Genomic DNA, 13781 nt, shown 5'->3' on the forward strand with positions numbered 1-13781 from the left:
GTCTACAAGTTTATTACATCCGCCACGATATTCATAATGTGATTCGAACTTATTTAGTTTGACAATGTAACACCGCAACAATAAAACGTACGCGAGGATACAGGATTTTTGACTAAACCGAGACAACTTAAAATTACCGTATATCTCCTCGTAAGGTGATGCTCTTTATACCTAAAACTATTGCGCGTTGTTGATCCATCTGTAGATAATACGACCTCATGGAAGGTACCGACGCGGGGGTTGAAATGATATTAATCGACTGAACGAAATCTACTTCGATTTCCGATGTAATAATTTAGATTCAACGCGCGAGCAGTCTCCGACTTAACGTTGATGAAGATGAGAAAGATATGATGAAATATCTGGGCTCACTTCGCGAAATCACCACACGCCGGAAGTCCATATATCAGCAAAACTCGCCCGGGCTGAATATGCGTTTACACCGAAGCGTTACGAACAACCGCTTTAATCCCCCCGGCCGACACATACGCGCAGGAACTCGGCGTTTACGTCGATTATCTCTTAACAATGTACGCCTAATAAGCCTAATAAATATGAAAATTGGCAATGTTCCATGCATCCAAAGCCTCAACAATTTAATAAAAGCAAATATACATATAAGCCTGAATATATTTTTAAATTTATTGACAAAGTGCCGAACTAGTCATAAATATAACAAATTATGTAAAACAACTGGTCAAAAGCTAGAACAATCAAAAAATAAAAGCATATGATTCCTGAGAAACACATACTCAAAACTCCACAAACCACACTAACACTTTGTGGACAAAAATAAAACTTGTTACTGAAACCCTGCGGAAAAAAAGACCGCGCACACAATTTCAACGATGAAATCAAAATCTCTCTGTATCTGTTTTCTCACATAAAGTAAAACTAGAAACAAGCATAAAAATATCACTTTACAATACAGACAGAACAAAACGTATACTTAGCTTTCTTCTCTCCATTTTCCAGTTGTTTTCATCGTTTTTGGACTTTTCTTTAAATGGAAGTACAGTGGCAACATGCATGTATGCCTTCACACACTCGTTTAATCCATACAACATTTCATTCGTTGAAAAGAGATAGCACATAAACACTGTAAACGGCGATGCATGGTTTTGATCTTATTGGCAAATTTTCACTTCAAGTTTAATTAGATACAAGCCAAATATAATTTGCACTATGCCAATGAATAAATCCCTAATAAGCATTCAATCACTATAAAACTATGTGGAGCAGCTGCTCGGAAAACACTCTCCTTATTGTATGTAATAACACCACACACTCCACACTTTCAAACCGTCGCCAAGACAGCGATAGAAAAAAAAAACAAGAAAAAATAAACACTTTGGTGAATCTAAAAAGCAACGCAATAATATTCAATTTTCACAATTAAATTCACTTTTTTTTCACTTTTTTTGTGGAACTTCACACTTTTTGCACTCAGCACATTTCAATAGAACACCTGTATATATGTTTAACAATTCTTTAGGTGTAAAATAACCGAAAATCACCAAACAATGTGATGATTTCAAAGCAGGAACCAGCTGGCCAATCTTGATCACGGCCTCGCACAACCATTCGCGAACTTTTCCAAGAAAAAACAATTTAAAATTTAGAAAATAAACTCACTCCGCGATAACATCTATAACAAACATGCACAACTAAATTAAACAATTTTTCTTCCGATATAACATGCGAGCGAAAAATTTCTGCGTCCGATTTCGGTCATGGCTTGCTTCGACCTTCTTAAGAATGTGAATTAACTCATTAGAAAATATTAACTCTTCAATCAAGTTTTCATTACATCCTGAGAAGGACAATTTGTTGTTCATTTTAGTATCGGATAAGATGCCGATTACATCTTTGCGTTATCACTGACAGTGCGAATAAAGAATTCCTTGTGATAAAATAAACAGTGAAAAGCTGATTCTACACTCAAAACTAGACGGCTCATGAGCTGTCAAAATGAGTTTTTTTTTCATTGAATGCATCTACTAGTGCCCACTATCTCACAGAGACTGCATTTCACTAAAGTGCCTCACTGCATCAGCTGCTATCGATGCTGAGATCCGCTGCAACTAGTTCTCTATTAATACCCATGCCACAGTTGTGGCCGCTATACGCTGGAATCCGCTGCAACTAGTATCCATTGCTACGCCACAGCTGTGGCCGCTTTCCGCCATCGCTGGTATCCACTGCACTGCTAGTCCTGCTGCTTACAATTATCCTCTTTTGGTAAGAATCTTATAGGATTTTCCAATCTATTGCTGCAAGAACGAAGGAAATCCATCGAATACTAACCGATTTATTAGCATTTCAAATTGGACATATTTTTCACTTTTTTCGGTTTTAGATTTTCATTTCACATTCCTATGTAGCCGAACTTCCTGAGAGAAGTATTCTACTTCAAAATTACTGTTAGTAATTAATTGTATTATTTATTGTTGTGAAAAATTTGTAAACATGTTTAGTTTCAGCGCTACTAGCTGACACTTCATGCAGATCATCTCTGACATAATCAATCGCGTAATTTGACTAGTACATGTTATACATCTACAACATTTTGTGTGTAATTCAGAGGTTTATTGTTATGTTCTTTCATTTCTTTAACGCCTTCACCGGAAATATCCAGCGTCGCGATCCTCCATTTTTTAGGCAGGAAGCAGAGTGATGTGCTTGTGCTTTATCACCCTGCTTTTCGTTGGATGTTTAGTATAAATAAATTTTGACCAAATACATATAATATTTACCACAGTAGCAAGACAGAAGAATGAAAGAAGAACGAAGTTTATTTTCTTTGACATAGTTTTAAAAACTCGTAAATGACAAACAGACAAATTTTCTCTTGGTGAACGGTCATGGATACATGCATTTTTTCGACAACGACAATTTTTGATAATCAATCAACCGAGAAACGAATCAGCGATAAATATTTTCCTAGTCTTTCAAATTTTACAACAAAACTTGTTTTGCATTCCTTTCATTTCATCAAACCGTTTCTAACATGCATATCAGACATTATTTGATTTGTCATTAAACTGTAGTTCGGGGGGACTGGGGACTTTCGTTTCCAGACTCCGAACCGGACCGAACGGAGCCAACCAGACCAAACCCAAAACGGATTGTGATGTATTACTTATTTTTTTTATTCACTTACATTTTGAAACATTCAACTCTGGATCATAGAGGCAGAAGTTTTAAAAATTTTGTTCTTTAAAACATTTCTAACAACAACTGAACGTTTATTTCTTAAAATGTTTGTAGTCTAACTGACCTTTTAATAATCTCCAGTTATCTAAGCAAAAGGCCGACATTTCATTGCAAAAGAGATACCTCATACGCAGCATTTGGCGCAAACTATCGTATGATAACATAGGTACATTGTATTAAACATGTGGTCCAAATTACTTTCGCGCCCAAATTCAGTCATAGCAATCGACTCACTACTGGTGTTCGCTCATATAGGTGCACTCCGGCGTGATAAATATCAATATGAATATAAAAGAGTAACCGGAGTGTTGCTTTTGCTAGTCGCGCTCCGGCTGGAGCCGTGAGCTTTCAGGAGCTTCACCAAAGTGTGCGAATATGATTTGGAAAACATAGCATGCTGCTCGTGCTCCGGCAGGAGTGTGAAGAAAGTTTTATTTTCGCACTCCAATCGCAACACTGATATGGTGACTTCCGGCTTCCCGAAACGACCGTATTTCCGTGAATGGGATATTGCACAGAGGCCACAAACACGGAGGAACGATGAAAAATCGACTCAAGATGAAATTTTTAAATTCACGGTGGCGACTATCGTTTGCTGGAAAACTACCAAAAACGGCCAAATACCACCCAACATGGTTATCCTCGGAACTAGCATGATACACAGATTTCGGTAATCGTTTTTTCAATATTTTCAATTGAATATCGTTAGGCGATTGTGAGGCCACAGACAAACAAACTCGATGACGAAAAATAACGATTACTTTGAAATTTTGCTTGGTGGGCAAACTAATACGATGACAACAGAAAATGAAGATTTTCAACCCTGGTCTTGGTATGAGGTCCGGTCCTCTGCATTTATTTCAACCTTATCCTAGACTAGGATTTATAACGTTGACTAGGATGTGGACTTGAGCTTACTTGAACTTGGACTTAAATTAGAACTTGCGTTTGAGCTAGAATTTGTACTCGGACTTAGATATGGAATATTTCTAGAGAAACGTTTCAAAAGGTCCTATCTGCTTTGATCGATTTTTTGATCGATCACGTTCATTCAATCACCATAACTTAATAAACACCTTTTATGACACGTTATTTGCACAAGTAATAGCGGAGGGATCACTCTAGCCTTCTGAACGAAAATCACTCTTGAAACAGTTACTAAAGCTGAACCATTACCAAAATGAAAAGACGCTCCGGAAAAAGGATGAAAGCAGATAGGATTTTTTGAAATGTTTATCTAGATTTGCACTTGGATTAGGACTAGGAGTTTACTCTCTACTTGGACTACTATTATTTGGCCCCGGTCTTGTTCTGAACTTGAACTTGGATTCACATTGGGTGTCAGACTTATTCCATGAAATTGAGCTTGCTGTTTGTCTTGGTCCTCTTTTGTTTTTACCCTTAGTCTTGATACTAGATTTAGACCTGGGCTTAGACTTCTATTTGAACTTTGTCTTGATTTTTTCATGGTTTAGATCAGCGGTTCTCAACCTTTTTTTGTTCGCGTACCCCTTGGCGATATTTTTCATATCGATTGTACCTCCTGGCTTGGAATGTTTTCGCAGAGTGGGAGAGAGTAGTGGTAGATCATGTTGCGGTAGTCTTGTGTAGGTTTCAAATTAAACTATGGTTTGGTTGATTGTTACAGTCATGTTTTAAGAGCAAGATTGAAAAACAAATGAAGTATTTTAGAGAAAAATTGCTTTGTCCGCCATTACTGATTTTTCTTTCGTGTACCCCCTGAAGGCTTTCGAGTACCCCCAGAGGTACGCGTACCCCAGGTTGAGAACCGCTGGTTTAGATTATGATCTTGTTATTTGGTTGGACTTGAACGCGGACTAAAATTCAGACTTGAACAGCGACTGTGACTTGAACTTGAATTTGATCTTGGAGATAAACCTGGCCTTTGACGTAGAACTACGTCTCCAAGAAAGTTCGGCTACATGGGGATGTAAAATGAAAATCTAAAAACGGTAGAGGTAGAAAGGATGTTCAATTTCAAATGCTAATAATTTAATTAATTTTCAATTAATTCCCTTCTTTTTTGTAGCAATTGATTGGAAAATCTTCTATGCATCTGCCCAAATGCAGAAATTACTTTCAAAAATAATTTGATTATTCGAATTGTAGGTACTTTTGGGAATTGTCAAGCCTTGTTGAAACGCAGAGTTCAACCTCTTATTGGTCGTTTAATGATTGTTTCCGCTAGCACGGTCGACAGAATTATACAGCTAGTAAAGCGGAAAAGTACTAATTGGCTTATATAGAAGCATGCTGCTGCCTAAACCAGTCATATTAGTTCTGGATAGCGATTAGGACAGTCCTTACTTGGGAGCAACAGCAGTGGCAGCGGATAGCAGCAGTAGCGGCTGTCGATAGCAGGACTGACAGCGGATATCAGCGACGGTAGCAGCACAGTGACAGGTGTGGCGGCATTACTTCTTCCTCCAGTAAAAAGTTATCTTTGTACGGTAGCGACAGCATCAGCGATAGGTGCATTAGCTAGTAACTTTCTCCAGTGAAAAGATTTATCGCATTTTAACAACACACAACCATTTTTTGGGATGCTGGCAATCAAAGCCTGTCAGCCGCCAAATTTTCAGCGTGGAATCAGCTTTGCACTGCTTTGCCTTTGCACAGAGATGCGATCAGTATCATATCCAATATTTAATGGAAAAAAATAATCTTTTGAAGAAACCTTTAATACTTAATTGAAAAGTTAATGTTATCAGGAACCAGTGGCGCTAGTTGTGATAGTAGCGTCAGCGGTAGGTACTGCGGCACATCTTTCAGTAAATAGCAGAACGGCTGCGTGCAAAGCCACGACCGCTAGTTTCCGTAAAACTACATGAGGGTGTTTGTTACATTACTTAAATTGTTGCATTTGACAGAGATCAATAACAATAATTTCTATAGGCACGTAACGCGAAAAGGTTGAATGGTGGAAAACCACACCAATATTACGCGATATCAGCGCAGTTTTTGATTGATTACGAAACCCAGATAATTTATTTGGTGTTACGATGTTGCATGCACAAACTGTCAAGGTTGCTTCAGAATAGTTTCAAGTATGATGAGTAGAACATGGTGTAACGGTTTGACCAAAAAGTAGGCGCGGGGTGAGGGAGTGTTTTTTCACTTTGGTGAGTTGGAGACGAAGTATCACTTGTTGATATATTTTCTTACTAGCTAGCATTGCCATATTTATAATTTAAATGCATCCAAATGATATATTATGAGATGCGGCAATTTTATGCACTAGTTGTTTATAAACAAACTTAGTCTCTGGCAATTTTTTTTTCAATATGGCCGATTCGGCTTTTGACATACCGTTACACCATGTCTTTATACATCATGGTTTAAAGTGTGTTCACTAAATAATAGTTTCGTTATGCTTTTTGCCAGAGTAAGCAGTGTAACTTTGCACCCATATCCAAGTGAGTGTTAGAACTACGGTTCGGTTGCACATAAACCTTACTGAGAGTGCAGAACAGTTGAGTTGGATTTGAGTTTGAATTCTGCATAACAACAACTGCATAAAAATCGAACTGCGACGGAATTCGCGACGCGTCTGCTGCAACAGTTTGTTGCATTGTCCTTTAAAGGCATGAATTTAATCTAAAAACAAAATTCATCGCATCAATCTAATCTAAACATTGCATGAGTTTATGCCATTACTGCTTTTCACACAATGTTCGTGCGGAATCAGATCAAAACGTGTGCCAATTGGAAAAACGTCATGATTGCTAAGGCTGAAACTTTTGCGTGAAAGTTTTTCTTTTATTTAAAAATTTAAAAACACAACTACTTCCTCTACTTTTTTCCTATTTTAGAGCACAAGCAACTTTATAAAATCTCCAAAGAGCTGCTGTACGCGTTGAAAATCTTAACGGAGAGTCTTACCAGCGACGGACCGCCAAAGAAGTCACCCGCAAGCTGTGCGAACTGCGAGAAGGTAAGTGCGCCAAGCCCTGTTAGAGTTGAGCTTTGTTTATTCTATCGCAAGATTTCGGAAGCTTAACAGCTCAATTATTTCGGTTGAATTTATTTGCGAACACCCGCTTTCTACGTTTAGCAAAATGTCATACTGCTCGAGAAAGAGGAACCGGGCACATTTCCGCCATCGTCATCCCACATAACCGTAATTTATGCATTCATCCCTCCTTTCGATTATGGATTGACAGCTTTGCGGTTTTACCTATCAAACGTCTGACAGGTCGTTGGGTGGTAGGTACGGGTTGTGTTTTGGTGGGTGCAAAAGAAAGACACACCGTGGGATGGCTGCCAATTTTGGGTGAAAAACAGCGGAGCAAGCTGTTTCGAATGGTAACCCGAAAATGTGTGTCTGGTCTTACGAAACGGGAAAGACTGCTGGCTGTCAAGGTAGCACAGTTCAACCATAAATCTGCGCAACATACCAATATTATTCGGGGACACCGGTTCTCGAGACGCGTTCAGCTAACCTCTATCGAAAAGACATGCATTTGCTGTGTTGCAGACGGTCCAAATTGTGTGTATCATAAATCCTGAAACCCATTCGTTTCCAGAAAGACGACGCTGTTCGTATGTATCGATAGGATAGAATAGAAAAGAAACTCATTGGCCGCCAACGGGAAAAAGAAATTTCTACATTTTGTTGGAAAAGTATCAATAAAAACGTTGAACATAAAAGAACATAAAAGTGTCGGGGCTCCCCGAAATAAGCATGTAAATTATTCCGCCGGCATTTGGGTTCGGGACACAGAGCATATCTTCTCTGTTGATTCAACCATGCGGATTAAATTGGCATGGCTAACATGTCCAAATCTAATGTAATACAGCTGCCATTGTGTTTTTACCGAAAAGTTAGTGGGTGGTTTCATCTTCGCAGTTATCTTCAATTCAATTTGCGGAGACTCAGCCTCACCAACCGGTATTAAATTTTCAAATTTATTCAACCAACTTGGACATTCCAGCAATTGTACCACTCTGCAGTAGCTTTAGCTCCGAGGCATCAGCCCAAAAATTTTCGATGCTATCCCCGTTACGCGTATCCTTTTACCAAGCTATACCACTACAAAGTCCGATAGACCACTGCACTGTACTGTAAGTAAGACAAGCACTTAGGCTCGTGGCTCATGACCTTACGTCTCACCCCTCCGTCACTAAGGCTACCTCGTTTACCATCGTCATCGTCGTCGTCGGCCAGGATGAGCACCTCCTTCCCATTACCGAGTTGTCCGACTCGAGAAACCGCACATATTTTATCGTGAAAGCAGCTCCGCAGTTCACATGCCGCTTTTCTTGAGTACGAGTATGTGTGCAGTGTGCACTTATATATTAGTACAAGTGCACAAAGGATATTGCCGTGACAGTGGCTGCGGTTGGAATGGAAAAAAGGTGTTCCCAATGCTGGTCGTCGTCGTTGCCACTATCGCCGCCGCCTTTGCACTGCAGCTGGTAAGAATTGCTCTAGCACTGGCGATTGCACCATCGTCATTTGGCGGTGTATTTTGGACCAATAACACAACATGGATCATAAATTTGCTGTTCTTTTTCTCATGGGACAATATACCCGGCTATTGAATCGGTAATGCTCTCAGTAGTTTATTGATTTAGATACATGTTTTATGAAAATGATCATTATTCGCAGTCTGCCTGGTTTAAGAAATCGTACCGTTCTTATAAAATCTCAAACTTTCTCTCTAAATTCAGCGCTTCTACTAGAAACTCATATTTATTGAAAATTAATATGTTAATAGAATATTTATATATATTTATATTGAACTATTCGAAACAATTAAAACCACTCTTAAGCTCCAAAGTTTCAAAAACAGATAAAAAATCAAACACCCCTGAGAGTAAGATGAGGTTAATATACATATATTATGCTTATAAGGGCAGAAAAGGTAGAAAGAATTCTTAAATTAAGTTTAGGATCATCAGAAACATATTTTGTTGACCCTATAAAATAGGTAGGTTATCTTAAATATGTTCAGAATTATCCTTGTTGTTGTGCCTGTGGAAAAATTGAAAACCATTGAAAAAATAGAAAGAATTGTCGTTCTAGCATCACTGCTTTTAGTCTTCCGTTGTGTTTTCGAGCTCGCGAATTTGTACCTAATTTCCAAGTAAAATAAATGAGTTTCATTATCGCGGTTAAATGCGCAAGGACAAATTGCGCAAGGACTTGCATGCAAGTCAGTCAAACTTGTATGCGAGTTAAATATTTTCAGCCGAAAAAACGTGTAAAAAATTTGAAAATTCTAATCAAATCATAATGCATGCTGAAAACTTCAATTTTACCTTTGTTTAATGATGTTGCCTGAAGCAGCAGCAACAGGTAAAATACACAGCAGAATTTATTTTGTATGACGAAAACACAAAAACTCGCATTTTCTCACAACGGCCGGCCAAGCGGAAAATTGTGAGTATGAGCGAATGTTGGTCTACTAGTGGGTCACCATTCCTGAAAATATCATTTTTGGGAATTTCCTTATAGTGGAGTAGTAGTCGAATAAGCGACCTACAAACGTATATGAGGCAAATTACTGAAAAAATCGAATCTCCCAAGATCGGCCGGCCTAGCGAAAAATTGTGAGTATGAGCGAATGTTGGTCTACTAGTGGGTCACCATTCCTGAATATATCATTTTTGGGAATTTTCTTATAGTGAAGTAGTAGTCGAATAAGTGACCTACATACGTATACAAGATGACTCTTACTGTACTTTGCTGACTTTGCTGTACAAAGGTCACACCACAGCTTGGGACTATTTGGTAGGGTAAGTACAATCTTAGAGGGCAAAACCCAGGACACCAATTATTAACAAAATTGGTCCTATTTCGGTCCAAAGAGGTCACTCACGCCCCTCGTCAGACTATGGAAATGCCGCAAACGTTGCTTTGAACCCTGGCTAGGGATATGATTGCATCAAGCACACATACAGTTGGAACCCAGCCCGATCAGAGGCTGGCTGTCACGCCCCTGAAAAATGGAAACCAAAACCACAATATTTATGTTGGATAATCGATGTTTATCGGTGAGAAATAGATTAAAAGGCACAAACTTCCGGACGTTTCGACCTACTTTTTTATTATTTTTCAGTAATCCTCAGCGGATTTCGCTAGAGTAAAAACTATACCGGCGTACTGTTTCACTTCTAAAACGTCAGGAAAATTGTGCCTTTTAATATATTTCTCACCGATAAACATAATCACAATGTCGAATAAAATAAAATTTATTCAGGTAAAACTTCACCACCCTTAAGGAGTCTTATGTAACAAGTTCACTCGTAAAAAACTTGGACTTAGTTCTAATCCAAGAGCCCTGGTCCAACAACAATAGAATTCAAGGATTTTCTACAGGAACTAACAGGAAGTTCTTGATCTTGGTATAATTGAGAACTAGCACGTGTCAGAAGAACAATTACTATAGGGCCATGAACAAATTATGTTCACCTATGTTTCAGGAAAACTTGTGATTGATACATTCAGAGAGATTCGTAAATCAAAGAGAAGAGATTTGAAGCTTACATGTGACCAAGCTGAAAACTTGCCTGCTAGACTCCATAAAGCCTTCTTTAAAGATCACTCAAATGAACATGGCAGTTTGAAATATGATAACGGTCAGTTCACAACAGAGACTTAGGAAACACTTAGTATCATGATAGATACACATTCACCTGGCTCGACTCAACTGACTTCTGAAAACGCACAGGACTTCCATATGCTTAAATCTAGCTCAATCCTCAATATTAAATGACTGAGCACGTGTCACTTGAGACCCCATTGTGGTCATCCACCTCTATCCAGCAACTCCTATGCAAACTTCCACGAGGTGCCGACCGGGATACGAGCAACCCTACCGGAGATCGGGTAACCAACTTCCAGTGGAAACTATGGTCGTATGCTGACTGGGAAGGGGGATCGTACGCGTCTGTGAGCGAACGGTTGACTCGTCGCGAAACTAGGTATCGCAGCCCTAGAAAGGCAGCATACCGAATATGAAATACTACGAACAATCCAGATATAAATACGGAAAGGAGTAATCAGCATGGACCTAGGCAAACAAAAAAGGACATCGATTACTCGAACCAGCACGTGCAGGTATCTTGTCTAGACAGCTGCAGAAGGTTGATGTGGAGGTTGCTGCCATACAGGATGTGAGGTGGTCGAAAAAGGGAGAACGCGAGTTCCGGGCAGTAGATCCTATTGCGAGCACTTCATTCAAGTACCACATCTACAGCAGTGGCGGCGTGAAAGAAGAAAGGGGAGTCGGTTTCGTGCTCATAGGGTAACAAATGAAGCAGGAGTTCTATTAGCTCCTGGAAAAGATGTATATGAGTGGTATCAAGATCGTCATCTGGGATGGAAATGCGCAGGTCGGGCAGGAGAGCTTCTTCCTAAATCCTCCACTCTACTGCGAACGACAACGGCCTGAGGCTTGTCAATTTCGCTGCAGCCAGAGGTATGGCTATCTGTAGCACTTATTTTGCGCCCCGAAGGGAGAGGCATGCTCTCAGATCGACCATGTTCGATACTTTTCAGACGTTACAGACGTGAGGTCGTTTAGAGGACCGAACGATGATTCGAATCATTATCTCGTGGTATCGAAGATTCGCGCTCGGTTGTCCAATGTGTTAAAATCTAGGAAGACAAGGAGGATACAGTTGAACATCCAGCGGCTATCAACTGGAGAAGTGGCAACAAAGTACCTGCAGAAGGTTGATGAGGAGGAAACCTGAATAAACAGTGGAGGCATATTCACAGTGCGATTAGCACCACAGCGGAAGCAATGTTGGGTTCATCTGCGACAACCACGTCCAATAAGTGGTTTGACGCTGAGTGCCATTGAGCGACGGATGAAAAGAACCGCGCCAGAGTTCACATGTTAGCCACGGCTGTGACTCGTCGGAGCGTAAGAAGATACCGGGAAGCTAGAGCTGCTGAAAAAAGACTCCATCGCCGGAAGAAACGACAGCATTGGGAGGCGTATTCTTACGGAGGCGGAAGGTTGCTTCTCCAGGTACGATGCGAGAAGCTTCTACAAGAAGATTAATAGAGTCAGGAACCGAAACGTGTCAGCCCCTGTCATGTGCAACGATAGGGAGGGGAACCTGATTGCCGATAAAACAGAGACGGCCAAGAGTTGGAAGGAACACTGTAGTGTGCTGTTGAATGGTGAAGAAAATAGCGTAGTCGAAAGGGCTGTGGACCCACCATTCATGGACGAGGTGAAGAAAGCCCAGCCAAACTCTTCAAAGTCGAGAGCGAACAGCTGTATCATGCTGAAAGTGTGGTCCAATGAACAATTACCCTCGAACTGGTTAGAGGGTCTCATATGTCCTATCTACAAGAAAGGCCTGGACTGTAGTAATTATCGGGGCGCAGCTCTTCTCAACCCCGTTTACGGAATTCTCTCCCGTATTATGTTCCATAGACCGAGCCCGTTGCAGGAGACCTTTGTTGGCGAATACCAATGTGGTTTTCGAGGGGGACGCTCCACCATGAACCAAATGTTCACGCTGCGACAGCTCCTCGATAAATTTCGAAAATTCAACTTACAGACCCACCATCTGTTTACAGACTTTAGGGCAGCGTACGATACAGTTAAGAGAAATGAGTTATGGCAAATTATGCTCGAACATGGTTTCCCAACAAAACTAATTAGGCTGATACGTGCCACCCTTGTAGGCTTCACATCATGCGTCAGATATCGGACTCGTTCGTGACGTTAGATGGTTTGAAGTAGGGAGACGGGCTGTCAAACTTATTGTTGAACATCGCTTCGAAGGGTGCTATACAGAGGGCTGGCGTGCAAAGATGCGGCACCATCTTTACGAAGTCTCAATTTCTTCTAGGTTTGGCGGACGATATCGACATCGTTGGTATCAACCGTAGAACAGTGGAAGCGTCCTTCGGACCTCTCAGGAGGGAAGCAAACAGGGCCTTCTACGGATCACGTAACCAGCTGAGGCCCCGCAGTCTACAAACCCGTACTAAACTTGCACTCTACAAAACACGAATCCTTCCCGTGACCCTTTACGGCCATGAAGCATGGACGTTGAAAGAGGCCGATCGGCGAGCTCTTGGTTTTTTTTGAGCGTAAGATTTTGCGTTCAATCTTTGGCGGCAAACTAGAAAATGGTGTTTGGCGCAGACGCATGAACCATGAAGTGTACCAAGTGTACAAATCAGCGGATACATGAATATTGAGAATAGGTTATGTTTCCATTTAATTCTACTACAAAATATACGAGTCCCAAAGCATACAGATCAATCAGTCTAGCTTCTGTAATTTTGAAAATGATGGAAAAAATCATTAATCTACATAACGAACTATCACATTTGAACAGTAGATTATTAAACAAATTCCAGTTTGCCTATCAATCTGGTAAATCACCTGAAACGGCACTTCACACGTTGGTTTCAAAAATGTCATGTCAAACAAGTCATTTGATGCCAAAGGAATCTCGCTGGCAGCTTTTCTTGATATCGAGGAAGCATTTGACAATGCTTTCCATGAATGTAAAAAAAATGCTATGCAAAAGCACGGTTTTCACATGTGCATCTTAAATTAGACTCT

General features: G+C 40.3%; 2 protein-coding genes across 5 annotated transcripts in view; one reads left to right on the plus strand and one right to left on the minus strand.

The window, feature by feature from the left end:
- LOC129721480 (glucose transporter type 1) overlaps nucleotides 1–13781 on the minus strand; it is a 551257-nt gene that overhangs the window by 339745 nt on the left and 197731 nt on the right. The gene's annotated exons all lie outside the window — the stretch shown is intronic.
- LOC129721481 (uncharacterized) overlaps nucleotides 1–13781 on the plus strand; it is a 205279-nt gene that overhangs the window by 10283 nt on the left and 181215 nt on the right. For both annotated transcript variants that reach the window (XR_008727401.1, XM_055674112.1), the window contains exon 3: nucleotides 7050–7171. Coding sequence is in view for 1 of the 2 variants with exons in the window: in XM_055674112.1 (XP_055530087.1) it covers nucleotides 7050–7171 (122 nt within the window). In the remaining variant the exon portion in view is untranslated. The remainder of the gene's footprint in view (nucleotides 1–7049; nucleotides 7172–13781) is intronic.

This window comes from Wyeomyia smithii, chromosome 2 (assembly GCF_029784165.1).
Source record: "Wyeomyia smithii strain HCP4-BCI-WySm-NY-G18 chromosome 2, ASM2978416v1, whole genome shotgun sequence".
Classification (NCBI taxonomy): Eukaryota; Metazoa; Arthropoda; class Insecta; order Diptera; family Culicidae; genus Wyeomyia; species Wyeomyia smithii.